We start from the raw sequence: 27,744 nt of genomic DNA, 5'->3' as shown, positions 1-27,744 counted from the left end.
CCACTGGGTCTGGCTACATCATCAGCTTTGCAGTTTCATGTTTTGCCCAGTAGCTCTGTTCACACCACTGATGCAGCATGCAGCAACTCCGGGTCCAATGCTGAAGCCTGGGGACTGTCATCACACACTATTTAAAAATGTTGTCTGAGGGTTAAATGCTCAAATGGGTTCATTGCTACAGAGTGAGGAAAGCCAGGCTTCCCTGAAACTCCTACTAGCATCTTCGTTTGAAGCTTAAATAAATAGAAGACTCTTAGATATATATTGTTCACTTTTTAATTGTGAGCAAGTGCACTCTGAGGTGTATCTTGGAAATCAGATGCTACTGTCATGCTGATTTACCCAACAGGATTTAAAATAGTTAGTTTTGATTTAATTTCATAGGCAAATCTAGAATGTGCCATTTCGAGGTATTTTCTATTCCCTCCCTCCAAATTCCTCTTTTTGAGTAATTTCTTAACATTATGAATAGTGCTTTCTTCATGCTGCTTCCAGCTAGGAGATTCAAGCCTTAGGATTTCAGGTTCTCAGAAATGACTGTACAAATTGTGCATGTTTTTTTACATGCCCATTTGTGATTGGGCCAAAAACTAATTTGTCATCTGTTTTGTGCAGAAGAAACTTGATTTCCTAGTGTCTGGGTGTACCTTAAAAGAGAAAATGCATTGCAAACAGAGCAAGCAATGAGTGAACAAGCCAAAAGCATCCTCCAGCCAGCTTGCTGTGTTCTGCAGAATGAATGCTGAGGCTGTCAGATACTTGCAGTGTGCGTGCGGTGCAGCAGTCGGAGGCAGTGCCAGGTCTGACCCAGCTCTTTCCTGTGCTGACATCTCTGGAGTAGCACACACTCTGAAAGGTTATGCCCTCTCAAAAATACCCTTCCACAGAATGCATATATAGTCCCTTTAGATTTAAAAGAGAGTGCAATTCTTTTCACTCTATCGTCCTTCTGGATGTGGCAGCAGGTGAGTGCAGGGGAGAGACCAGAGGTGCAGATGAGGCCCTTCTCCCACTTGGGCTCTTCCCAGCTGCCCATCCTTATTCCCCATGCCTCTACACTGCCAGCTAGTGAGGTTATAATTCCTCTCTGTTCACCATCTCAGGATGACTGGAGAAGCCTGGCCTTCTTTCAGGCATTGGATAGGAGCTAGTTGTTTTTTTTTTTCCCCCTTTCCTAAAAGTCTTTTTGAATACAATTGGAATAAAGCACACATAATTTGAGTGGTTGATTATTGATAATGCCTCTATACTACTTCCAGGAGGAGCAGCAAAATTGGCAGTTTTAGTTGACATATGCCATGTCAAGTCCTGCCCACAAGGACTGGGGAAAGGTGACCAGATTAATGAATAGCCCCAGTTAGATGAAGGCAAATAGGTATGCAAGGGTCCGCACAGCCAAATTTCATTTCTCGTAAGATAAAAGAAAATTGGGAACAAAGATGTCTTTGTTACCCTGTGACTCTTCTTTCTGGTTAAATGGTCACAGCACAGTGAGCTCAGACACCCCTGAGCAGCATGGAAGCCAGTTCTGCTGAGTGTGAAAGATTCTGTCCCAAAAGCTCGTTCTGCAGATTCATGAGTGCATGGAGACTTGTATCCACACGAGGCACTGTTGCTGTGTTTTTGTTTTTAAAGAAAAAGTCTTGTGAAACTCATGTGCTCACCGGCCTGGCTGTTTTGGGAATAGCAGTGCTAAAGGTCATTAGAAGAGTTCAGTTCTAGCGTGCGCTCAAGGCCAGGTTGGACGGGGTCCTGGGCAACCTGATCTGAATGTGGATGTTTGGTGGCCCTGCTAGGCAGGGGGGTTGGAACTACATGATCCTTGAGGTCCCTTCCAACCCAGGTGATTCTGTGATTCTGTGATTCTGTGATTCTGTGATTCTGTGATTCTGTGATTCTGTGATGGGGAGCCCCTATTGAGAAGCCGAAGGATGAGCAGAGAGCCGACCTGCAGGCTGGGAGGTGTGATGCTTGTGGACCTTAACTTGCAGAACAGATGAGTGACAGGACATCAACTTTCTTTAATATTTTCTAGATGCGGATGGTATATAGAAAAAAGCAGGGTGGGAGGAGGGAAAAAAAGTCTGTGAACATACACCGTGACCTAGCTTCCTTCCTGCACAGAAACCTCACAGAACTAAGCACATCTGAACTTCAGGATAAAGTCCCTGTGATTGTCAGCAGTTAGTAGCGCAGTGTAATGAAGGAGCCACTGGCCTGAAAGGCACAAAGGGTTCCAAAATCAGCCTGCAAAAAAGTTGTAGCATGGGTTCTTGCCAGGTCCTGTGCTTTGGTCAAAATAATCCTCCGCAATGCCACAGGCATGGGGCAAAATGGCTGGAAAGCTGCAGAGTGGAAAAGGATCATGGAATGCTGGTCAATAGCAGCCACCAGGAGCAGGGGAGACCTTATCACTCTCCACAGCTGCCTGAAGGGAGGTTGTGGTGAGGTGGAGGTTGGCCTCTTCTCCCAAGTAGCACTGACAGGGAATGGCCTCAAGTTGCGTGAGGAGAGGTTTAAGTTGGATATTAAAAAAACTTTCTTATTTGAAAGAGCAGTGAGGCGTTGGCACAGGCTGCCCAGGGAGGTAATAGAGTCACTGTCCCTGGAGGTGTTTGAAAACAGCGTAGATGTGGCACTGAGGGATGTGGTCAGTGGGCATGGTGGGGGTGGGCTGGTAGTTGGACTTGGTGATCTTCAAAGTCCTTTCCAGCCTTTATATTCTGTAATTCCTGCCCATGCAGCTGACAGCTCAGGCATTGCCTCAGCTGCTGCTGGCAGTGGAGCAGAGAGCAGGCACTGGCATTGCCTGCCTTCAACTCACCTCTCTTTGCTCTGGTAGATGGACAAAGGCGGTATGCCCAATGTTTGTATTGTGCCTCTCCTGCCTAATCTGTGTTTCAGCTGGCCAAGCAATCACCTGGCATGCTTCCTACACTTCTAACATTGCTTCAGCTAAAGCAAACAAAAAGCCTTATGTAATAGTAACTCCACCTGTCTCTGCTGGTAGGCTTTAGCTTGTGGGTGCTTTGGGGGGGGACCCACAAGCTGACGGAACCCAGGTCTTTTATCTGTGTGCTAAAACTAGCTGTAGTGCTTTAGCAGTAGGAAAAAAAACATAAGGCTTAGCAAACAAGAGAAACAATCAGCCTCGTTAAAGAAACTTGTCAATGGAAGAACAGCCTTTGCACCATTTTTGTATTTACATTCTCTACAGAGAGTGAACTTTGGTGTTGGTTACTAATGTTGTGGTGCTAGGCAATGTCTCACACGTTGTTAAATAAATATTTCAAGTGCAAATAAGGACTTGCTACAGAGGGAGCTTTCAGCACGTTCACGTTTCTTACTATGAAAGTGCAGATATGGCACTTGGCATTTTTTACTGTAATCTCCCAAATGTTGAGGCAAGCCCACTGACTGCGAGAGGTAAACAGTTCACACCTGTGGGCAGGAAGCAATGAATACCCACAGTACATAGAGAAAGTCAGTCTCACTTCCTTAGAAACTTTTCTGTAATAACTCTAGTGATGTAATGCCCCTTCCCTGAAGGGCTGAGAAATAAAAGTCCCCGTTGCTTGGATGTGGGTGGTTGATGTGGGTTTTTTCTTTCGGATTTTTTTTGTTGTTGTTTGTTTTTTTGATTCGTGTTCAAAGTCACCAGTAAGGCAGTGAAGGGCTGCTGCACGCAATGTGCCAGAAGAGGCAGGGAAGTGGATTAGGAGGGGATCTCAGCACTGTTGCCAGCTGGATGAATGGGACACTTACAGAAAATATAGGCGGGTTCTGCTCAGAGACTTGCAACCTGAACACAAAAAGCCACTGTCATGGGTTGCAGCAGGGAAATCCCGATTCCATATATGAGGGAAGAGCTTTCAGTGGGAGTGGTGATGTGTGAGGTGACCCTGTTATCAGCTTGGAGCGTTGGGTTGGACAAGCTGAGCTCCAGAGCCACCAGCCAAGAGAGGTTGTTGCATGGGGCTGAGCCTATGAAACCTGTGTGCAGACCTGTACCCAGTCGTAGAGGTGGCTGCGGGAGGAGCCCTTCTGGGGTCACATTTTCTCTCTTACGGTCAGGAATATCTTGCTCTAGCAGAAAATAAAGCAATAAGGTGGAGCTATCAGATGGGATGAGTCAGGCAGCTTCCAGCAAGAAGGTACTCAGCTTTCACCTCTGTGTGGCAATAGCCATTCTTCAAGAGGAAGAACTCTGTTTACCCAGTATTTGGAGAGGTTTTTATTCCAGGAATGGAAAAAATTCTGGTGCCTTCAGCTGTGTCTGTTCACAAAACCACAGAACTGCTGTGTCACAAAGGTCTGGGTCAAAGCAAATTCTGCAATGTAAGTAAGCATTAATGTAGATGCTGCTGGGGAAAGGAATGTTTTCATTTTCATTTCATTGTAAGTACCATTCAAAGTATTCTTAAGCAGTACTGTTTCTTATATGTTCTTATTTATTTAAATGTGCTATAGATGTGTTGCACTCAAGATGAGTATGTCTATATGGGTGTGTGCAGCTGCCACTCACTAAAATGTAATTGTCTTTATCGCAAAGAGCACTGGGGAGACATGATTGAAGTTCATGAGAAGGAAAATGTTACAGATAAAACATGGGGATTATCAGTGGGTGTTTCAATAATGGTGAAATTATGTGAAGAGATTGCATTACATTGCCAGGCCCAATTAAAGAACAAGCACTATTGATGGTGTGTGGGAAGCCCTGACCTTTTCCATGACCCAGGTGTTTAGCCATAGCAAGAAGCAGTCTTTCTGTATTTGGAAGGGAGAACCAAAGGGGCATCCAGCCTGGCCCCAGTCATGCAGCCACCCAATCCCAGCTCTGGGAGGTCTTGCCGTCATGGGAGGTGCTGCCACCAGCAGTGATTCTGGCAGAGCTCCAATCTTGGGTCCTGGTAAGGTGTGTTGGTACAATTCAAGTCAGTAAATACACAACCTGTGACAGGTGTGACTAAAATTTGATGGCATTTCAGCCTGCTGATCAGTTCATAAAAGTTCCCTATGCCCACAGTTGAGCTCATATAACATGATGAAATGCTCATTGTGTGTGTTGTGGGGAATTTCTTAAAAGTCATTGAATTTCGAAAATGTGTTTGGTAAGTGGACAGATAAAAAATTCCCAGAAAGCAATGCCAAGACTGCCTCCCCACCTTCTACCTTGATTTTCTTTTCTTTCTTTGTTTTTTTTTCTTTTCTGCATTCCTTCGCAGCTAACACCACATTCTGGTAACTAGCTATTCAAAGTTACACATCTACAGTTTTAATGTGCTTGCTGCGAATTCAATGCATGCATGATGATTGTGCTCAGCTGAAGTCATCAAGACCAGATTCTTGATTAGGTTGTGTTTAGTTTGCCTACTGCAATCAAATGCCTTTTGATCAAAAAAATACCTTAATTTGCACAATAACTTGCGCTTTTTTTTCATCCTGGCAGTGTTTTCTTCTGTCTTTTTCCCAGAGTCAAGGTGAGGAGTTAGGCAAGTTTCTGCAGACAGAGATGACTTGTTCCTGCAACCAGGTGGTTTCTACCTTGGTTATTCATTGGTGGGCATTACTACTGTGTGCTGCTCTACACTGTGCATGTTTGGGTTGTCTCTTCTTGCCCACTGATGTGTGCAGGAGGTGAGGGCACCTGGCTCATGCTGGGATACCCAGTGTGCCGGCACTCGGCATGACCGCATTGTCCATACCACCCATCAGGCAACAGCTGGCCCCCTGCAGGCTGGCACACACAGCAATAAAGGACCTACCAGCACAGAGTGAGATCGCTTTATCACAAGCCCAGCATCCCATTTTGGGGCTGTGGGATGTGCATACCAGTGGTACAGCATTCAGAGTTGCCGTGGTGCACACAGTGTGGCAGTACACCCAACGTGTGTCCAATGCACAGTGGCACTTTGACCAGTGGGCTGGGCTCAGCCAGCCCCAGCCTCCAACCATCTCTCCACAGCAAAAACTGCAGCAGTTTCATGTCCCCGTGTCCCTCTGATGACATGATCCTAAATGGCATCCTGCACTGAATGTTCTGACAGCCTTCACTCTTGTGTTCGACCCCAAGACAGGCCACCAAGATGACATCTCATCGCTGTTTTGTGTTATTCCAGCAAGATTTTGTGTTCTGCAGCACTGAGTGACTGGCAAGCTGAAAAACAATATCCTAACAGAGCGAAGACGCAAGCTTGTGTGACATATTTTTGGGATAAAGCAATATTGCCAGACATTTGGGAATTAGTCCCTGAAAAAAAAGGACATTTTTCTCATTGGTTTGCTTCATAATTAGTTCCAAACTTCAGAATGAGTGCAGTTTCCAAGTAGGAACAATTGCTTGTGTTTAGTTTAGAACAGCTCATATGTTTCTCAACTAAATTAAATCAAAGCCACAGCAGGGACTTTATAAATGGAGAAGTCATTTTAATAATTACTTCCTCATAAGACATGCCCAAGAGGAAAAGAGATGCTCTCAGTCATGGAGCTGCTCTCCTAAGCATGAGGAGGATCAGGCTCTCCTCTCTCTGCTTTCTGATGCACCTGCTGCAGGACAAGATAAGCAGTAAGTAAAGGTTTTCAATTTTCTTCCTACCTGGGGAGGAGGGCTGGGTCTGTTCACAAAGCTGGGCAAGTCAGGAAATCTCTGGATACAGAGGCTGGTTTCAGAAGTCCTGTCATTTCCAAATTAGTCTCATTTTGTCTTTCAAAATGCAGCTGAAATGAGTGTGATGTTCATCACATTTACTTACAGCTTCAGTTCAATTCTGTGTGTCTGAGTCTCTGGTTCTGAGATATACTGCAGATAAAACTGTGGGCACATTAAGTCAGGTGGGTCATGAAATCCAGAAACCTGTTAGGATTTGGATGCTTCAGGAGTGTTAACTGATTTTGTCACCTGTATCTGTTTCACTTTGGAAACAGCTTATTTTGAAAGCTGCCAGACAGCTTTTTTCATCAGTTCAGATGAGAAAAACAGTGAATGTTATACTATTTTATTAGGCAAGAAAAAACAAACACAGCCGTGGTAACTATTAAAACATAGATACCGTACACTATACACCATTGTTAAAATATAGTTCCTGCAGGCTAAATCTGAGATAGGAAGGACAGAGCACCTACCTTTAACTACTGGTGCAGCTGTGTACTGCATGCTTTAGGAGCCGATCGGAAGGGTTTCTCTGCTGGGGTGTCCACTGGGCATCTTTAATGGCAGTAAATTCAATTATGAAAGAAAAACAAAACAAACAAAAACAAAAAAACAAAAAAAAACCACCATGATTTGTTCCTTTCACAATCCTGGCTGTGGTCTGTAATTTCTACATCTGCTCACTGCAACGTGGAAAGTTTGGAACATGAAACCCAGACTGAACTTCCCTACCAGCTGCTAGCCTAGAACCACCCGAGCAGTGTGTGCCTGGATGCAGAGGTGCCTGCCTGAGAGAAATGCGTGCTGTCACTGTTCCTTACTATTTGCAGCCATTCCAGTCCTGGAAAATCAAGACCTGCAAGATGCAATCAAGCCACGGGGGGTACGGTTTTACTCACTGAATTTCAACAATACCCTGCGCTGGCTGCCTGGAAGGGCTGGAGAGGGAGAAACCACGCTCTACTTTGTGCAGTATAAAGTGTAAGTGCCGGGGGAACTCCAGCATGCCTCATCCAGCAGCAGCCCATCCCTGCTTGGCAAGCCAAAGGGATCTCTCAGGTGCCAAAGGATACCTGGGGCACAGCCATGTCCTTCACCGCTGCCAGCTCCCTGCACTTATCACAAGCCCGTAAAGTGCAGCTGAGCAGCCTGAAAGACATGGAGGTCAAGCACGTCTAGCAACGTGACACACACCCTCATGGCACCTCAGCATGGCACATACATGCAGTTTGTGTGGGGGGCCTCTGAGACCATCAGCCTGCCCCAGGCAGGTCTGGTAGGCCAGGCATCTTGCAGGAGCACACTCAGGGGTTCGGTGGCCACTGTGCCACAGGGTGCAGTGCTGCTACCTGTTCCTCAGAGGGAGCCTGCTCCACAAGGGAGGCCTGGTCCAGTCCAGCACCTCACAGCATGAAAGCCTTTGGTTCCTTTGGGGGATAGACTGTTACAAGTCTGCACAAATCTGTTTGATGATAGCTAGGGCTCGCATTGCTCCTCCTTTCCCCAAAGGTATGGGCAGAGCAAATGGCAAAACAAAGAAGAGTGCTGGGGGATTCGGAGCCATTTCTGCGACCTGACAGAGGAGACTTCTGACGCCTATGAGGCTTACTACAGCAGGGTGCAAGCCGCTTCCACTGAGGTCCGCTCCGACTGGAGCCTCAGCTGCAGGTTCACTCCCTGGAGAGAAAGTAAGTGCAAACACACGGGCTCTCTGAGCATGGGGCTGGGTTTTCTGCAGCATGGAGCACAGCATTTTTGCTCCCAAACTGCTGTCAAAAGTGATCCCCTGCTAGCTAGAAGACTGTACCAAAAGAAGTTGTGCGTCCACAGCTCTCAGGTGAAGTGTTTGCGACGTAATAACTTTCCCCACACTTGAACCAATTTCAGATGAGCAGCATCTTAGCTACAATTCGGGGATCAGAAATCCCTGGCTCCCTTCCACTCAAGCTCTCCCTCATGGAACTCCACAAAATACTTGCAGCAGTTTTGGGGGCTGCTGGAAGGATTGAGCACAGTGTGAAGAAGGAAATGTTCTCTGCCAGAGGGAAAGGGGAGAAGAGAGAAGGCAGCTGCATAGCCAACAGCCTTCTCACATGCATGTGTTTTTCCCACATGTATTCTCCTGGCAGTGGTATATTTAGAAAGGGCGCACACAGAGCTTTTAGTTAGTACAGCCATTGCAATTCCATAGTGCACAATGAAACTGCAGGACTGTTAGCACACTAAGCAGTATCAATACTTTTACCAGTAAGCTCCCATAAATTATCAATATTTTACCTCTCTGGTCAATGTAAAACTGAAGCGTAGTCACCAGCACAAGTCACTTCACAGCCCTGAAGCACAAACTAACTTGTTCTGTGTAGGCAAGACCGCATGATTTGAGCTGGAGCTGCATCTTGCAGCAGCAGCAGCTCACCTTGCCCTGCACCACATCCTCCTGAGAAAATGTGGGGCAGCCACTGCCTTCAGGGGTACACAGGCACCATGTGAAACCTCAGCTGTCTTTAACCAAGCAGGCTCCATGAGTTTGGAGAAGAATGACTGAAGCTGTCCTTGACCTGAAATGGTTCAAACATTTCTGCAGCTCAACATAGCAGAAAAACATGAAGAAAAAGAATCAGGGCAAAGAATCCAAAGCATTCTGTTCTGTGGATCATTATTAATAAACATGCTACAATCATATTCACAGCTTTGTTTATACCCTTAGCTATGATAGGACCTCCAACAATAAAGGTGGTTCACAGCAACAAATTTGTAATACTAAAGCTCCAGGCTCCACGTTCGGCTTATAAAAGGAAGACAGGCAGCATGATACCAATGACAAATTATTATGATCTTCTGTACCAAGTCTTCATAATTAACAACTTGCTAGATGAGGTAAGTACATATTCAGATATAAACTCTTTACCATTGAAAAGCCAAGAGAATATAGGCACACTCTTCCCTTTTACAGCCCTCTGGGATTGGAAGAGTGTAAATGGCTGTGTATCTAAACACAAAGTAAGCTTATTTTTCAGGAATTGAATTTGGTTGAACTGGGTTGTAATTCATCCCCACTTTCTTCATTCCCATTGGTGTAGTATTTCAGAATCTAAAGCCTAGTTGAAACAGTTGGGAAATGAGGGCAATTTGGGGTGGTTTTTTTTTTGAGAAAGAAAAGAAAACAACACCAAAACTAACACATAAATAACTAATGCTAGTTAATGTTGTTGACTTAATGCCAACCCATGTGTTGCTCTGAACTTTTCATCCTTCCCAGCTTAGTCATAGACACACATGCATGACCAGCTGTTTCTCCTCCCTCTGTCTGAAGCAACACAGAGTGCTGGTGTATGAAGGAAAAGACAAAGTGATCAAAATAGAAGACCTGAGGCCGGGAATCAGCTACTGCATCGTGGCTAGAACATCAGTGCTGGTGCTGGGCCGCAGCAGTGCCTACAGCAACAGACAGTGCACTGTGCTGCTGTGACCAGGTGGCCGCTGCCAGAGCCAGAGAAGATGCAGCAAGCTGACAGCCACCCGCTCCCCAAAAGGAGAAGGTGGCACATGGCAGGAACGCTGCTGTCTCAGAGGGCATCGTTTGCCAGAGTTCTTGCATCTTCTTGGCTCGTTTCACTCCAGACGAGAACGATAAGCCCAAAAAGGTTAGAAGAACAGTGTGGATAATTATTTGCATGCTGTCAGAGTGCTCAGAAATGCCTCCCTCTTCCCTTTCTTCAACCAGTTATGTATAATATTGTTTCCTCAGTTTTTATTGCCATCGTGCAATTATTAACCAGGAAAATGAGTGGTCTCCAGCTTTGTTAACAGGCAATTCTGCTGCAACATCTCTAGGGATTTACCCAGTGTGTTTAGTCTAGATGTACCCATCCTCACTTAATGGCCATTATTTAGGTATTATGTGTTTAAAAATGAGTCGTTTATGAAATTTCATTAGTTTCTATGAGCCAGAATGAAAGAGTTATTTCAACTAGCTGGTCTGAATAGTCTATTTTCTCACCTCAATCACTGTATTATATTAATGTATCACTTGCTCAGCAGAGAGATTTACTATTCATCCTGCCTTGCAGGTGCCAAGGTGCAAAGCACATTAGGACATCTGTGACATTGGCCACAGCAAGCTTAAGTTTAGGTCCTTTCTAAGAGAGAAAACTAGGAAATCTTCAGACTTTGAGCCTGGGTGCCTCCTGGCTATAGCATGACTGTAACAGATTTTCCTTCTTCTACTTCCTCAAGTGATGCATAACATCAGTCTTTCTTGAGATACAGTCACTAGTTCAGGCTAAGGAGCTTGTTTCTAGGTGATTTCCCTACACTGATGAAGAGCTTTCCCTGTACTGTACAAGGCAGAACAGCTTACAGAGGTACAAGAGGGGTGTAGGCAGAAGGCATCTTCAGTTGAAGTTCATAGCATGCTGCTTAAACATGCACTGCAGCAGCAGTTCTTTCTCTTCCCAGTTACTGCAATAACAGTGGAGGCTGCCTCCTGTTACAGGCCCAGCTGTAAACTGACATCTGGGGTCTAGAATATGGCTGGACTACATATGTGGATGCTTTTTTAAATTAAACTTTGCTGCATTAAATAATTAATTTTATTAATCATTTAATGTTACACAAATCTCAAGTATTCTTTGTATGCCCTATAGCACAATTTAAGACAATATGTATCTGCATTTATATTGTAATAAAAAAATGTTAAAAGCACTTGTGAAAATATCTTTAAGATTGTTTCTACGGTTTTCTCGGTTTTCTGTTTTAAAACTTGGAGTTAAAATATGATTTATGACTTAGAAGTTTCAAACACTTTGTTTCTTCTATAACAAAGGTTGTAGAAGAAAGTGAAATAGAAGTCCTTTAAAATGTGTGCCCAGTGCTATGCCTTCATAGTGTCCTCAGTGTAACATTTCTGGTAGTGAAACCATTGTACAATTAGACAGGAAAACATGTACACTGAAACGGAAAAGATCCTTGCTTTCAGTTAATGACAGACATTTACGGGGAAGAGACCTCTATTTTAAACCAATAATGATGAACAAACTCTATCCATCACCTGTGATTTCCAACGATTCCACTCTTCCTTGTCTTTGTCTCACAAGAGAAAAGTTTTCCTGGGCAAGGACTGAGTAGATACACACTAAGCCACCAATGGAGAAGGGAAGTGGCTTTTGCCAGTTCTACTAGGTCTGTAACTAATAATAACCTTTGCACTTAACATCATTCTACTATTGGGAATTATATGAGGCAGTGAGAGAGGGCCAGGCTTAAGAAAGCAAAGTTTCACGCTTGGGTAAATGGAGTTCCCTGCTACATAGTTGCTCTCCACTTTTCCCATAATTTACAGATAAAGGGGTGAATTCTTTTGTCATCAGCACCTCACCTACAAGCAGCACTGCTGAAAGCAGCAGCAGGATGCCAGCAGCAGGAATTGGGGAAGAGGCCGTGTTTAAGTAAGTGAATGCCAGTCACTTGTGCCCTTACCAAAATGAAAAAAGACATCACATATTAAATATTTCTGCCATCTGATTCTAACACGATGTATTTGAATGACTTCTCTTGCAAGAATCTAATCGTGTCCACACACTTAGTCCATAAAATCAGGTTTCCTGCTCAGTGCTTCCCTATTTACTCCTCTCCCTCTTCTTCCAGTGGTTTTACTGTGCCCCTATTGCACAGTTTCTTAATTCAGTTACATTTATTTGGGAAATGAGACTACTTAAACCTCGAAACAATACCAAGCCCCATGACCAATTCCAGATCTCAGCAACTGCTGATAAGTTGCAAGAACTGCATGCAACCTGCACGATGCTGCCCTGCTCTACCCCTTGCACTGGGCAGAACCTTCATAAAACTGCTCAGGCAAAGTGTTAGGAAACAGCACGTTGTGTATTGCAGCACTGGTGACTTCATCCACTTGTGGCTTATCACAACCTGAAGATATTTGCAGTAATTCAAGTTCTTTCTCAAATTCACTTCTTGCCTTAGTGCAGCTCATTTTACCCTTGTTAAACTAAGATAAACTTTTATTATGGTCACATCTACTAATCCTGGTCAGGGAACAGTCTCTAGATACTGTACCCATGTCAGATTCAGAGCATAAAAATGTTTAGGACTCTAAATCTTCAGCAGAATTTATAAAGAAGAAGATGCCTGAAGAGTTTGGACCTGGCTAGAAATGTAGTAGGTGCCATGCTATAGAATCATAGAATCCTCAGAGTTGGAAAGGACCTTTAAAAGTCATCTAGCCCAACTCCCAACTCCTATGGACTCACAGAAGTTGGAAACCAAATTATTTTTCTTTTTTAACTTGATAAAATTATACAGAATCGTACAATGGGAAAAAGAATTAGAAATCTGAAGAAGTCTTGTGCTGTTGTATTTGCTAACAAGATTTCACTTCCTTAGCAACAACACAGCCTTACAGAAAGTGGTGCAAGAGTTGCAGGAATCGCTTCCATTCTGAAAGCAACTTGATTTATTATTAACAACTGCATGATGTTCTGCAAAAGTCAATTTTCTCTTTCTGTTTGGAATTTGAATTTATTTTTGGCATGGCTTTGCAATGTAATTTTACTAGGGAAGGTTCTGGTAAAATGGTTAGTGCCATATTTTTTCTCCACAGGCAGCAATAGTGCCCTTTTCCTACAACAATGGGTTTGCAGAACAGAGGGTTCATGAAGGTACCGACTGCATGATCTGCACCCACAGCACCTAGACAGTGCTGGTAATGCTGTTGCTTCTAAAAACAAAATTTTGGATGCCTTACCCCGTATGCTGCACTGCTGTTAATATCTCTGTGAAGGCAAAAAGGAGGAATAACTTTCTCCTGTTCTACAATAACAGTTTGGAAATAATTGGAAAAGTGAATTCTGGCTTTCTCCCCCCTTCCTTCTCATGGGTACAAGGTTGTCTCTGGTGTGGGTCCACCTCTCAGAGCTGACATGTGGGGTGTTCAGCACATGTGCACACAAGGCAGGATGCCTTCAAGTTGTTGGCTTGATCCCCAGAATGGGTCTGTCCATGGAGAACACATGCTGGAACTCTCCTGGCCTCTTCTCTGCTGCAAACCATGGAGGGCCTTCTGCAATGAAGCCTGAATAGGGTGGAAGAGAGTAGTGTCCATGCAATTCCACTACAAGCCATTGCCTCAAGCACCTTTTTAGCATTTGGAGAGAGCTAGGCTCACAAGCCAGCCTTTCAGAGCCTCTGATTGCGGAGGGTGCCTGGCAGGATCCATCTTCTAATGTAGGCCATGGCTAAGGCTCATGAGATTACAGTTGCTGACATTTCCAGCTAACCTGTACTTCTGGCAAGCAGTTTGCAGGGTCCAGCTGAAAACCCCTCCCCCAAATTTTTTCCCACTTGCAGAGCAGACACTTCCAAGCAAAGAGCCAAAGCCTGGGTTGAAACTAGATGATCATCACTGCCCTCTTTAACCCAAGTCATTCTATGATACTACAATTCTATAAAATACTGGTTACTAGAGCCACAGCATTTCCATAAAGTGGAAAGATGAAGCAGAAGAACAAAATCAGGACTTGCACAATTTGTTCTCTAAGATCTCGCCTGCTGCATCACTGGGGATGTCCACAGTCACACACACAGCCTGTTGCAGTGGCCTCATGTGACCACGTCCTCCTGTCACAGCTGGGGATCTTGCCAACAAGAAATAAATATTACATCTTTTAGAGTACGCCATTATTGATCTTTCTGTGAAGTGGAGCCCATCCCACAAGGCCAACCCTTTCTACCTCACCATGCTGAACATTACCTTATCTGTGGAATAGAGTAGCACCTAATCTCCCACTGTAAATGATATCAACTTCCTGTTCCACTGGCACACACAACTGCAATATTTGACTACTAGGCATTCAGTAGCAGACTTCTGGAAAAGCTGATGGAGCAGCAGCAGCAGAAGCAGATGCTTCAGCCTTATAAATTAGGAGAATATTATGCATAGCCAGCTGTACCATACAGATGCCCAGTTTTATACGATGCCATGATCCTTGGTGTTCATCATATGGCCTAGCTGGGCCAACCCTGTTCACATCTCCCATATATTTGCTATAATCAGATGTAAACTTGGGGGTTATTTCCTTGCATGACTTGATCTCATGTAAGAACCTTCCTTACGGCCCAAGGGTGGGGTATGATTATGAAATTATGTTGGTTTTTGTATCAGATCTATCAGGTGTTATCACGTATTCCACTCGCAGTGAATTTCTCCTAACTAGATGATTTTCTGTGTATTTCCTATGGATTTTGATGTTTACTTCAATGATTGAAGGTATTAACCTGCAGTAAAAAAAGAAGCAAGAAGAAAACAACTCCTGAGAGTTAGTTTGCCGCAAAGGACATAAGACATATAGTAAGAGTACATGTGCAGATAAACAGGGAAAGAAATGGCACTGGTGTTCATCACTGTAAAAATGTACAATCTCCTTAGCTGCTTGTTTTCAGGTTCTTTCATAAAATGTTTTCAAGAAGAAAAAAGCTTGACAATTGAATTTCCCAAATGATGAAATAGCTTGCTGTTGCATTTCAGGTCTTACAAGTTGATTTTGCTGAAGGCCTGTCTCAAACAGCCCTTGCTGCCAGAATTTTGTATTGAGATGGGGAAAAAAAAAAAAAAAAAAAGGAAGGTTGAGTCTTGATGTGTAAAAGAAAATTTCAAAAAAATAATTCTTGAAAAGGAGTTTACCTGACATAAATACTGAAGATTCACAACCACTTTTATTTTTTAAAGTATGTTGCTCTTTTCTAAGGTAGCGAATGTAAGGACACCTTACACTGGTTCACATAAACACATTCCCTCAGCATTGACAAAATGCAGCCCAGCAGGATGACAAGGTGGGGACTCCAGTGGCATCCTTATGCTTCAACAGAAGAAGGGATAAGTGAGCATCCACTGTTGTACTTACAAGAGCGATTGTAAAACTACCATTATATTAATGTCCTTATGTCCTTCAAGCAATGTCATTCTGACATGATGGGGGCACTATTTATTAATTTTGGTTTTTTTTGTTTATTTGTTTTTGTAATAAATTATATTGATTCCAAGAAACAGCCATAAGCACTTGTTTTTCATTTTGAAACAATGGATGAGCAAGTATTTTTAACATTGTTATGGAACACTGGGTTTGTTTAAAACCTGTATTACGTGCACTTGATTGTCATAGGACTGGGATGAACTCTTATTTCAGGGCTAAATTCTTATTCTTGATTTTTATGTTGGAAAGCATGAAGGTTCTAAAATTATCAGCAAAAAGAAAAACAATAGAGTTGACTCAAAATCACCCTTCAAGTTGATCACTAATTTTGTTCCCAAACGCAAAGAGAGACATAAAAGTGGGGCAAAAACAGATGTAAAAGTTTGATTCAGGCAGAATGAAAAAGATTCTGGGGAACAGCAGAATGACTAATGCGAGGCTAATGCTCTCTAAGAAGAGAGAGCGTGCACAGAAAGTGACTGGGGATAAAATGCTTGCAGCATTAGAGGAGAAATGCTATTTGAACCAGCCTACAAAACACAAGCAAAGTGAGTTGGACGGCTACATGTCTAACTGCTGGCACAGACACTGAACAATTTGTGCCTTGAAAAGGACTGTTACATTAGTACAGAGAAAGGCTGTTTTTATGAGCGTCCACAGCCAAAGAGAAACCTTACACCTACAGGGGCATGATGTTCATGCATTCTGCTCAGAGAGATATTTCAGCAGCAGTCTTTAAGCCCAAAGGGCCATTATCAAGAAAATGTTAAAAGAGAGATTCATCCATGGTAGCGGGAGCTGCAATTACTGGAAAGGCTCATTCGTTGCAGCTGTTCAAGAGATAAATCCAGACACACAGTGGGGCTGATTCACCTCGGCATAGATACCATTAAAGATATGTATATGTATATGATTTTGTAGTCATTTCATACCAATGAGCAGCTAGGTCCCTCCACACCACTCTTTCACTCTCCATCCTCAACAGACAATAATGATGAAAAAGGGTTAGTGGGCTGAGATAAGGACAGAGAGATCCTTCACCAATTACCATCACCAGACTCAACATGAGAGAGACTGGTGTAGCTTATTGGCTGCTAATAACAGACTAGAGCAGCGAGAACCAAAAGCAAACTAAAACCACTTCTCTCCACCCACTCCTCTTTCTTCTCCCAAGTGGTGAAGGAGAACAGAGAATGGGGGCTGCAGTCAGTCTGTAACACTTTGTCTTTGCTGCAATTCATGGTTATTCTCCAACCCTGCTCCAACACGGCGTCTCTCCCACAACTTTAGTTTGAGCAAATACAGTGCTTGGGATGCACTGGCATATAGCTGGCAAAAATAGCTTATGGAAAGATTTTTTCCCCTTTTTAAATAATAGAACCATATGAAAAGCAACTGCAAGCACCAAGTTATATTACCAACAGTCATCAAAAGGAACATTATATTGTTAATCTTGCCATGATTGACCATTGTCACAAAAACTATCCAGCTACTCCCAGACAAAGTAGGAAATGCAATAGTTCAAAACTAAGCAGTCACCATGATCCAAGGAAAGAGCTGTACATCCAAGAACCTGAGCCCTGTAGCCAGAAGCATGACATCTCAAGGTCCAGTGACAGCCAGTCATGGTAAGGAATGAAGTGTGCAAATGATATGAACTGGGGAGGGCAAACTGAACAGCAGAGAAGCATCAGTCGATTTTCCACAAACCCCAGCACCGCATGGAAGTAGGATCAATGAAAACACTTCCAGAGAAATATATCTAATGAAAACATGGCATTTTACTGAAATGAAAACATTTATTAAAATATGTTTCAAAACATTATGTTTTTCAAGTGAAAAGCCGAAGCAAGTTTCTATTCTTTGTGGCCAAAAATATTTCCTTTGTTTTCCAGACTGAGTTTTCCAATGTGAAGTCGGTACTTCCCAAACAGTCACCTCTGATCAGTCTTTAACGCATTTAGTCATAGCTCTTACTAAAAACAGAGGTAACCTTTAGGAATGCTTCCGGTCAGATACCATTTCTTTGAAAAGAAAAAAGTTCAATAGCTCTTTCTGGAGTGCAGAATACAATCATGAATGCAGGAAGAAAAAAAGAGGACACTGAACTGCACTGACTACTGTCCCAAGAGAGACACTCACATTGGAAGCTGAGATTGTTCTGATCATCCTCTGCTTTTTATTAGTGACATTCCTGTGATTTCAGTGACACAGACTGACATGTCACCTCAAGTCATGGCTCCTCTCTGTTGCAGGAATTCCATTCCTTTCTTGCAAGTTCCACAAATACACCCTGAAATACCCCATTTCCCAAATTCCTGCTACACTGTCTAGAAAAGAATCACAGAATCACAGAATCACAGAATCACAGAATCACAGAATTGTAGGGGTTGGAAGGGACCTCCAGAGATCATCGAGTCCAACCCCCCTGCCAAAGCAGGTTCCCTACAGCAGGTCGCACAGGAAGGCATCCAGGCAGGTCTTGAACATCTCCAGAGAAGGAGACTCCACCACCTCCCTGGGCAGCCTGTTCCAGTGCTCCGTCACCTCACTGTAAAGAAGTTCTTGCACACATTTGTGCGGAACTTCCTATGCTGCAGCTTCTGGCCATTTCACCTTGTCCTGTCTCCACACACTGCTGAAAACAGTCTGGCCTCAGCACTCTGCCCCCCACACCTTAGATATTTATAGACCTGGATCAGGTCCCCTCTCAGTCTTCTTTTCTCAAGGCTGAACAGACCCAGTTCACTCAGCCTTTCCTCATAGGAGAGATGCTCCAGGCCCTTCACCATCTTCGTGGCCCTCCACTGGACTCTTTCCAAGAGATCCCTGTCTTTTTTGTACTGGGGAGCCCAGAACTGGACACAGTACTCCAGATGAGGCCTTACCAGGGCAGAGTAGAGGGGGAGGATCACCTCCTTCGACCTGCTGGCCACGCTCTTTTTAATGCACCCCAGAATGCCATTGGCCTTTTTGGCCACAAGGGCACACTGCTGGCTCATGGCCAACCTGTCATCCACCCAGGTCCCTGCAGAGCTCCTCTCCAGCAGCTCATCCCCCAACCTGTACTGGTGCATGCAATTATTCCTACCCAGATGCAAGACTCTACACTTGCTTTTGTTAAACCTCATCTGGTTTCTTACTGCCCAGCTCTCCAGCCTGTCCAGGTCTTGCTGAATGGCAGCACAGCCTTCAGGCGTGTCAGCCAATCCTCCCAACTTCGTATCATCAGCAAACTTGCTGAGGGTGGCCACTATCCCCTCATCAAAGTCATTGATGAAGATGTTGAACAAGACCAGACCCAGCACCGGCCCCTGAGGAACACCACTGGTTACAGGTCTCCAATCGGACTCTGCACCACCAACAACAACCCTCTGCACTCTGCCAGTCAGCCAGTTCTCAACCCACCTCACTGTCCACTCATCTATCCCACACTTCCTCAGCTTTGTTATAAGGATGCTGTGGGAGACAGTATCAAATGCCTTGCTGAAATCAAGGTAGACTACATCCACTGCTCTCCCCCCATCCACCCGCCCAGTGACAACATCATAGAAGGCTACCAGGTTGATCAAGCATGACCTCCCCCTGGTGAACCCATGATGACTACTCCTGATAACCTCCTTCTCTTCCAGCTGTCTGGAGATGGCATCCAGCACAAGCTGTTCCATCACCTTTCCAGGGACAGAGGTGAGGCTGACTGGCCTGTAATTACCTGGATCTTCTTTCTTGCCCTTTTTGAAGATCACAGTGACATTGAAGAAAACAATCAAATCAAAGCCTAAAAATCTTCTGCTGTGTAATCACAGGTGTTTGGACAGCTTACTGAGGCTTATATGTGGGGAACTAAGGATTAACTCCCCTTTCCATGTTTCATTTTAGCTGGTAAACAATGTAGAACATGATGTTCAGGTAAGGAGCTGGCTGGAGGGCCGGGCTCAGAGAGTGGTGGTGAATGGAGTCAAATCCAGCTGGTGACCAGTCGTGAGTGGTGTTCCCCAGGGCTCGGTGCTGGGGCCTGTCCTCTTCAATATCTTTATTGATGACCTCGATGAGGGCATTGAGTGCACCCTCAGTAAATTCGCAGATGACACCAAATTGGCTGGAAGTGTGGATCTGCCTAGGGGTAGCGAGGCCCTACAGAGGGATCTGGACAGGCTGGAGAGCTGGGCTGAAGCCAATGGGATGAGTTTTAACAAGACCAAATGCCGGGTCCTGCACTTTGGCCACAACAACCCCAGGCGACACTACAGGCTCGGGGCGGTGTGGCTGGAGGACTGCGTAGAGGAAATGGACCTGGGGGTATTGATTGATGCTCGGCTGAACACGAGCCGACAGTGTGCCCAGGTGGCCAAGAAGGCCAATGGCATCCTGGCTTGCATCAGAAACAGTGCTGCCAGCAGGAGCAGAGAGGTGATTGTTCCCCTGTATTCAGCACTGGTGAGGCCACACCTCGAGTACTGTGTCCAGTTTTGGGCCCCTCAGTGCAAGAAAGATATTGAGGCCCTGGAACGTGTTCAAAGGAGGGCAACAAAGCTGGTGAGGGGTCTGGAACACAGGCCATATGAGGAGAGGCTGAAGGAGCTGGGAATGTTCAGCCTGGAGAAGAGGAGCCTCAGGGGAGACCTCATTGCTCTCTATAACTTCCTGAAGGGAGGTTGTAGTGAGCTGGGGGTCGGCCTCTTCTCTCATGTCATTAGTGATAGGACCAGGGGGAATGGCTTCAAGCTACGGCAGGGGAGATTCAGGCTGGACATTAGGAAGTATTACTTTTCAGAAAGGGTGGTCAGGCACTGGAATGGACTGCCCAGGGAGGTGGTGGAGTCACTGACCCTGGGGGTGTTCAAGGAAAGACTGGATGTTGTGTTGAGGGACATGGTTTAGTGGGAGCTATTGGGAATAGGTGAACGATTGGACTGTGTTGCCTTTGCTTCGGCAACCTCTGATTAATGTCCCGTCATAAAGTGCTCAGACAGCCACGGCCAAATCACACGCTTTTATGACACCAATGTGGTGAGCGGCAAAATGGCGTTTATTGCAAGCAACACACTCTTCTTATAGTTGTCCCTTATATCACAGTGCTACCAATCTCCCTTGCTACGGTTATCTGTGCCTAATAGACTTGTGGCATGTCTTGTCTTGCCATGTCTCATCATGGTTTCTCATGACCTTTTAGGTCTTTTCCAACTTTGGTGATTCTGTGATTCTATGATGCATTTCTACAATCACAATTAAAACCGTATGTTTAATGTTTACAATCCAACTGCCACTGATAGTATTTTTAATGAATTTCATGACTCTAGTAAGCTGAAGGTTGATCAGACAGTGGACAAAATATATACACGTTTATATATCAGTATAAGAAAGGGAGAAAACAATCAGTGCAAAAAATGAGGTAGAAAAAATGTAGAATACCCTTGTGATGTGGAAAACAGAATTTCCCAGAGCTATTTGCACTTTCTTAGGGACCAAGGTAAACAAAAGAGTAAGAGATTCACTTTTTCCTTTTCTCAGTCTTGTGTTGGCTATCATTTCTCAGGGGCTGTTAACTTAAACCCACGAGGAATTTACCCATGTAGTAAATAGAGCTTCCAGGTAAGGCTTGAGCAGGCACCAGTCAGTGTTACTGAATGTAATGAAGAAGACCATCGAAGACCATAAGTTTGGGCTGGTGTCACAGCTACTGCAGTGCCTGCAGAGTACAAGTAGAGCATTCTTCCTTTGCTTTAGGCTGTACCAAAGTCTGACTGGGTTTTCACAGTGTGATGGCCAGCTTCATGCCATGAAGCACACCATCTGCATTCAGTTGCTTAGAGAAGCATCTTAGCCATGATCTATATAAAAATACCAGATGCAAATGTTTCATTGCCTTAGAGAAATCCAAACTGCTTGGAAAAGAGAATTTCTGTTTCTAAAACACAAGGAAAAAGAAAAAAAAAAAGAAAAAACAAACCTTAAATCACAGACATGTATAGTTTCTTTGTACTCTATGAGCTTGCATAGCTTGACATGAACTGTGCACGGAAAAGCACATTTCAGAACTCGAGCTTTAATAAATGTTTACACTTCTTCTTTTATTTGTTCAAAGGAAAACATAAAAAGAGAATGAATCAAATTCATGTAGGTTTTGTGGCTGTTCTTGAAACAAGTCTGTTCTTATATTCTTGGGAGAAGAACACAGCTATTCCTCCATAGACAGACAAACAAAGCTGAAAAGAACAATGCAATCCTAAATTCCAAGGGAACATTTTCCAAGTAAACCAGGGGACTATAAAGAGGACAGTCTGTCTGAACCATACATGGGATTATACTGACATGCTGTGGCAAGACAGTAGCAATACAGTGCCTGAGTTACTTCCATAACCACAAGCTGCTCTGCTACTTTGATTACAGCTACTGTTCATGCTTCCAACCAAAATAAAAACAGTGGTGAAATGTCAGATTTAGAAACTACATCAGCTAAGCAAATTCTGTACACTGTCCAGGTGTGATTTCTTTTTGGTCATGAGCATTGCTGTAAGGCTTCACTTTTGTTTTAGCCTCTTTGATTGAGAGACAGAGAAATCTGAGATCAGGAGCAGAAGAGAAGCTCAAGAAAATATACAAGCAAGAACGTGTGACGGGGTTCTTCCATGTTTCCAATGATGGTACCTGAAACAACTGAGGTATTTCCACATGTCAGCATAGTGGAAAATACCATCTAGCGCAAAGACAGAGCTGACTTTGAACCTTGACCTGAAAACCCAACACCTCATACAGCTGCAGCTGTGTTCGGAGGCCTCTAAATTGCCAACTTTTAGACAGCAAGAAACCTCTTTGTTTTCAGAAAAAAATTTCCCTGAATGACTCAATTGAATAATTCTTCCCATATCTCTGCTGTTTAAGGGAAAAATGGTTCAGGCACAAGTTCAGTGCCGTGAGATGAGGCATTTCCAGAGGACAAGCCAGCAGTGTTCCCAGAACAGGGCAATGACTAAGCTGTCTGAACTTTATGCCTCTCACTCACGGTGACAGACAGCACTAGCACAGCCAGCAGGACTTCTAGTTTTAACCGTTTCAGCCTTTTCAAAGCAAAATAGTTAGAAAACACATTATAAATGTGAATATTGTGTGCTTCTCTTTCCCAGAGTAAACTGGTCATCAGGTCCAGCATGGACTTAATCTGTGGAATTCCAAGAAACAGACTTAGTGCCAGAGAGCTTCACTGTTTGTCCTAACCAGAGAGCGAGCAGCTGTGGTAGGGGAGTGAAGGATGATAGAAATAGTGCGTATGTAACACAGACAGCTCTACTGCACCACCAACCTCTAAACTGTCAACAGGAAAACCTCTGCAGAGTTATTTGCTGTTTGAAACCTTTCTGGGCAGTGAGAAACGTGTCAAACATGGAGCCTCTCTGTGTGACCACGAAGATCACATGTCATTCAAACATTATGTTAGCTAACAAGGGTCTCATTTCCTAGGTATGAGAAAATGTGCTCCGTGAGGTATGCAGTATTCAGAGACCATTTACTTCAATGGAAATTAGGCAGCTGAACATCATCCCTAAGCTTTAGAGTGCCTTAGCACCTTTAGTGTATTTATCTTTGTATTTATCTCCCTGTGAAACAAGGGAAGGGCTCTAATTCTGTCTATAAAAATGTAAACATATATGGAGAACTCCAAATACCTTTGAACTAAGTGATTTGCTATGATTGCACGACGAGATTTTGGAGCATAGGGCACTGAGCCTTTTTTTTCCTCTGATCTGAGGACCTCAGATCCAAGATTGCTGTAACAGTGCTCACTGTTGTTACCTAAAAACACACAGTCTCCATTTAAATCCCCATAAGTGTGACATGAAGGAGAAATCTGAATGCATCTTCCTTTGAAATAAAGATAAATGACACCATTTATATTACAATCAATGGCCTCAGTGGTTAAAGGTAGCCCAAATCTTAAATGTCATTTTAAGGTAAAACATCCATTCTGGCCCTCTGGATCACAAAGGACACAGACCATTACAGAAGGGCTGACTCAGCAGCAGAAGCCACAGTCCCTTCTCTGAGTCTCACCTGAACATTAAAAACACGTACTTTTCTGCTGCAAGAAAGAAAGCACTAAACAAGCAGCAAAGTGTTTTCACTGAGGAAAAAAAGTGTGTTCTCCACTTCAGCAGAAGATGCCCTCCAATGTACTCCTCAGGCCAGTGAAAACACGCATCCCCAATCTACAAATGGGGAATGTTTGAATGCTATTATGTACTGACATTTTAGCCTCTGCTGTAATTAAAACCAGATTCCTATCAATGGCACTGTTGTGTAGGAAGTGAGCTGCACGAAGCAGCAACAGATCTGTTCTCCCTACTGAGGAAAAGTTTTCCAGAAGTGACCACAAATACACACACTCTGCTGAAATGACATTTTTTAACTCTTCCTCCCTTTCTCTATAATAAGCATGTCCAGACTAATGCACTTCTCTTTCTTTAAGCAGAAACACAATGTACTATTACATGTTCCAGGGCTGCATATCTGAGCTCCTCCGGTCAATCATTTGCCTTCATAGGGCAGCAAGCTGATCTGCAAGTTTTGTCTGCAAAAAAAGTAACTAAAACTCTCATACCACAACATGATTCTTTTTCTATTCCATCCTGCAATTATTTTTAGTTAATATAGTTCAAGCACTAATATAAAAAGAATCAAGAAGTGTAACTTAACGCAAAAGAGCTTTTTCCAATAGATAAACAAATGTCACTGCAATATTTGTATCTACAGTGAAAGGAACAGTTCTTCAGTAGCTGACAGTCACTGCCTAGTGTATAATTCTTTCTGTCCCGACATATCAGTCATTACAAGAAGTATGGATACAAATACCAATTGGCTTTAACAATGTACAATGTACAATGTACAATGAACAATTGAAGTGGGAGGGTCAATACCTTTAGTACTTTAATATGATTAAAATTTCCTGCGCCAAAGAAAGGTTGAGAAACCAATTCTGCAGCCCAGTGCTTCCTTCTGGCACACCCCCAGAACTCTGCTCCCTGCACCGGTAATAATTTTGCAGAGACTGGAGAAAAGCACCCCATGCACTTACAGCTCTCTGGTTAGCACAGCCAACTTCCCCTCCTGTCACCTAAGAGCCAGCTATTGCACTTGCTCCCAGAGCAGCACACACTGCAGCACCAGAAGCCCAATTTAAGTGACACATATCTTTACCTCCCAGTTTAATAAGAGAGGCAAAAATCCAGTGTGAGAGTATGGGAACGTGAAGGAGAAGGTAATAGCAGGGACAATTCTCCCCAGCAAGTTGGCTGCTTCTAAGACTGCACTGCACCAGGCATGATGCCTAGAAATGAAATATTACGCAGTCAAATGCTGCAATGCTGAATGTTGCAATGCACAGATCCCAATTGCCATCCTATCACTCTGAGCCCTGGCAAAAATGCAAGAGATGAGTTTAGATAAAGTCTTGCAAAAGTCCTGTGCTCACTAGCTACCCTATGCAGGGAGTGGGCAAGAGGAGGCAATGTGCACTCAGTGGGGACAGCCCACACCTCCCTCCACCAGCACCCTGAGATTTGCAAAGGCCACAGCACGGGAGCATCTGGTGGTTTGCGAGAGGGATACAGCTAAGTATGAGCTTGAAAACACTTGTGTGTTTGAGAATGAAAACCCTATGAGAATTTCCAATCTGGCTGTTAGTTGCAGTATCAACTACAGGCTTGCAGCAGAGCGGCTGGAAAGATGCACAGAGAAAAAAGAATCTGGAGTTGATAGTTTACAGCCGGCTGAATGTGAGCTAGCAGCATGCCCAGATAGCCAAGAAGGCCAACAGCATCCCAGCTTGTATCAGAAACAGGGCAGCCAGGAGGAACAGGGATTGTCCCCCTGTATTCAGCTCTAGTGATACCACACCTCAAGTGCTTATTCAGTTTTAGGCCCCTCGCTACAAGGACATCAAGGTCCAGGAGTATATCCGAAGAAGCTGTGAAGGGTCTGGAGCACAACCTTGTGGGAGGTGGCTGAGGGAACATGGATTGTTCAGTCTGGAGGAGGCTCAGAGGAGACCTGATCACTCTTCACAACCGCCCACATTGTAGCAAGCAACTTTGAACCTAATGGATGGCTATGGTTGTTTTTTTATTTTCCTTTTTGTGAACACACAATCCTGGCTGCCAAATTGCTAAGACACTTGATCACCTCTGAAGTATGCAGTCTGAGCAGCCCAGTCAGTCTCCAGCTTTGGTCCCTCTGTAAATTTGCCTGATGACTTTCTGACAAGGCTGGAGACAAGTTTATGTCTGTTCCTGGTTCCTTTAAACAGCCTGTCACTTCTCTCTGTTATGCTACTGCTGCTGTCAGAAATGCAGGTAAGAAAGGAAGAAGCAAACCCATCAAAACAATGAGATTTCTATTGTGAACATGAGACAGAAGTCAGCTCACATTTACACTCACTAGCTTTACTGTTATTTGAAAAACCGTTTCAGCATCAACCGAGCTAGAAACCGTCAGGTATTTTCTCATGTCTTAGAGTGATACAAGGACCCAACAGCATGATTCAATAGCACTGTAATTTATTTTGGTAGGCAGATGGCAAGAAAACATGCAAAGCATTCAAATAATCAGTGTGGGTGTTGCTAAGACATGAATTAAAGTTTACAGGCCATAAAATCTAGGATTTTATAGAGATGAACTGCATTATAGACACATGCTTTCGGTGTGGGCTCATCAAAGTTATGAAAACGAAGATCATGGGAAACTGATGGATGCTTCTGGGGTTGATCTAATTATGTGTCACCAATCCAGCTTTGCCTACGTCTAGCTGCTTCCTGCTGTGGGAAACCCTGTCTAACTGAGCCCTCTGGAATGTTTTCAAGGACTGAAACCCATTCTATAAGGTACATTAAAACCAAATGGAGTTGAAGTTGTGCCCTTGCACAGATTCTTTCAGATCAAACGTCACATAGGAGACTAGGAGTTTCATTTAGTTCAGACATTTTACTCCAATTTTACTAGAACTTCACTGAAAACACGTTTGGGGCAGGATGCAGTCACCTAAATCAGTGCTCTAAATACATTCTAGGTGCTGAAGGATCCTGCCTGGACTCCAGCAGTAACTATAAAAGAGACTTTAGGCCTCCCTGTGAGATGTTGCATCTACCTGTTCTCGCAGATGCCTCAACACCAAAGGTCACATTTAGTACTTACAAATACCTGTACTTAGGCAACTACATCCTTCCTCAGCTGGCTAGTCAGCTGACTTGCTATTGAAGATGTGCAGGATACAACTTCCATTGGGCCATTAGCTTGCAAAGATCTGTGAAGATCCACTGCCTGTGGTGGCAGGTCAGATGCCTGGTGCTTATGTGGACACTTGCTGTTGTTCTCATACCAGTTCCTAAAGAATAATAGGCAGCAGCAGCAAGCACTGGCAGCAAGATGATGTGAGGAACAGAAGTTTCACAGACCGAGGGAACAGAATCACAGAAACTGTTCCTTAGTCTGGCTGCTGACAACAGAGAGGTGATACCTGTTAGTAGGATTGCACTGGGAGACTTCTGCTGTGCGATGAGCTCTCTGTCCCTTCAAGGGATAAAGCGAACGTTTTAACATCAGCCCAATAATTACAGAAGGAGGCTATGGGCACCTATCAGCATCTCTGTACTGACAACCACTAGCAGGCTATAGATGTAGGGCTATGTAGGGTCTGTAGATAGCCACCTTTGGGAACGCTACCATTAATGCCTCACCTGTTCCCTAGCTGAGCAGCATTATTACCAAAACACATGCTACATATCAGCGAATGGCTTCTAGAGGCTGGCACAGAGCACGTGTTGTACAGCACAAGGTCAGACAATGGTGACAAGAGGAATGGAGTAGGTCTTACATATGGCATGCACAGATGTCTGAAATCATTTCTCCTCTGAAGAATTTACAATATGGATGGAAGCATAAATAGAGCCATGGTTCAATACAAAATCAAAGTGTCTCTATTCTTCCCAGATCCTAAATGAATATGTTACAGAAAAAAAAAGACTACTTAAGAGTTCAGCAGCGACAGCTTATGCCTACTGCAAAAGATTTAAAGACTAACATTTTGCGGTAATAAGAAATACCAACCATTGTGGTATT

The 27,744-nt window shown here is 43.9% G+C and overlaps 1 protein-coding gene across 4 annotated transcripts; it reads left to right on the top strand.

Moving 5' to 3' along the window:
- The first annotated feature begins 1,900 nt into the window (after window positions 1-1,900).
- IL22RA2 (interleukin 22 receptor subunit alpha 2) lies at window positions 1,901-11,336 on the top strand. 4 transcript variants are annotated; one of them, XM_052674897.1, is made up of 6 exons: window positions 1,901-1,962; window positions 4,747-6,565; window positions 7,480-7,630; window positions 8,159-8,337; window positions 9,357-9,526; window positions 9,909-11,336. In XM_052674897.1, exons 2-6 carry the CDS (start codon window positions 6,451-6,453, stop codon window positions 10,116-10,118), a joined length of 825 nt encoding a protein of 274 aa, XP_052530857.1. In that variant the 5' UTR covers window positions 1,901-1,962; window positions 4,747-6,450; the 3' UTR covers window positions 10,119-11,336. The 4 variants fall into 4 exon arrangements, with proteins under 4 accessions (XP_052530857.1, XP_052530847.1, XP_052530866.1 ...); XM_052674887.1 differs by having other exon boundaries at window positions 1,907-4,338; XM_052674906.1 differs by having other exon boundaries at window positions 1,907-4,915; window positions 5,450-6,565.
- The last annotated feature ends 16,408 nt before the right edge of the window (window positions 11,337-27,744 follow it).

Source organism: Tympanuchus pallidicinctus, unplaced genomic scaffold (genome assembly GCF_026119805.1).
Source record: "Tympanuchus pallidicinctus isolate F22 unplaced genomic scaffold, pur_lepc_1.0 scaffold1, whole genome shotgun sequence".
In the NCBI taxonomy this organism is placed as follows: Eukaryota; Metazoa; Chordata; class Aves; order Galliformes; family Phasianidae; genus Tympanuchus; species Tympanuchus pallidicinctus.
This window is presented reverse-complemented; position numbering and strand designations above follow the sequence as displayed.

Excerpts from the sequence above, each read along its gene's own strand:
- IL22RA2 (XM_052674897.1), top strand. The coding sequence starts at position 6,451 with ATGCCCAAGAGGAAAAGAGATGCTCTCAGTCATGGAGCTGCTCTCCTA. Across the intron at positions 8,338-9,356 it reads GTTCACTCCCTGGAGAGAAA|CTATGATAGGACCTCCAACA; the intron begins GTAAGTGCAAAC and ends TTATACCCTTAG. Across the intron at positions 9,527-9,908 it reads TTAACAACTTGCTAGATGAG|CTTAGTCATAGACACACATG; the intron begins GTAAGTACATAT and ends CATCCTTCCCAG.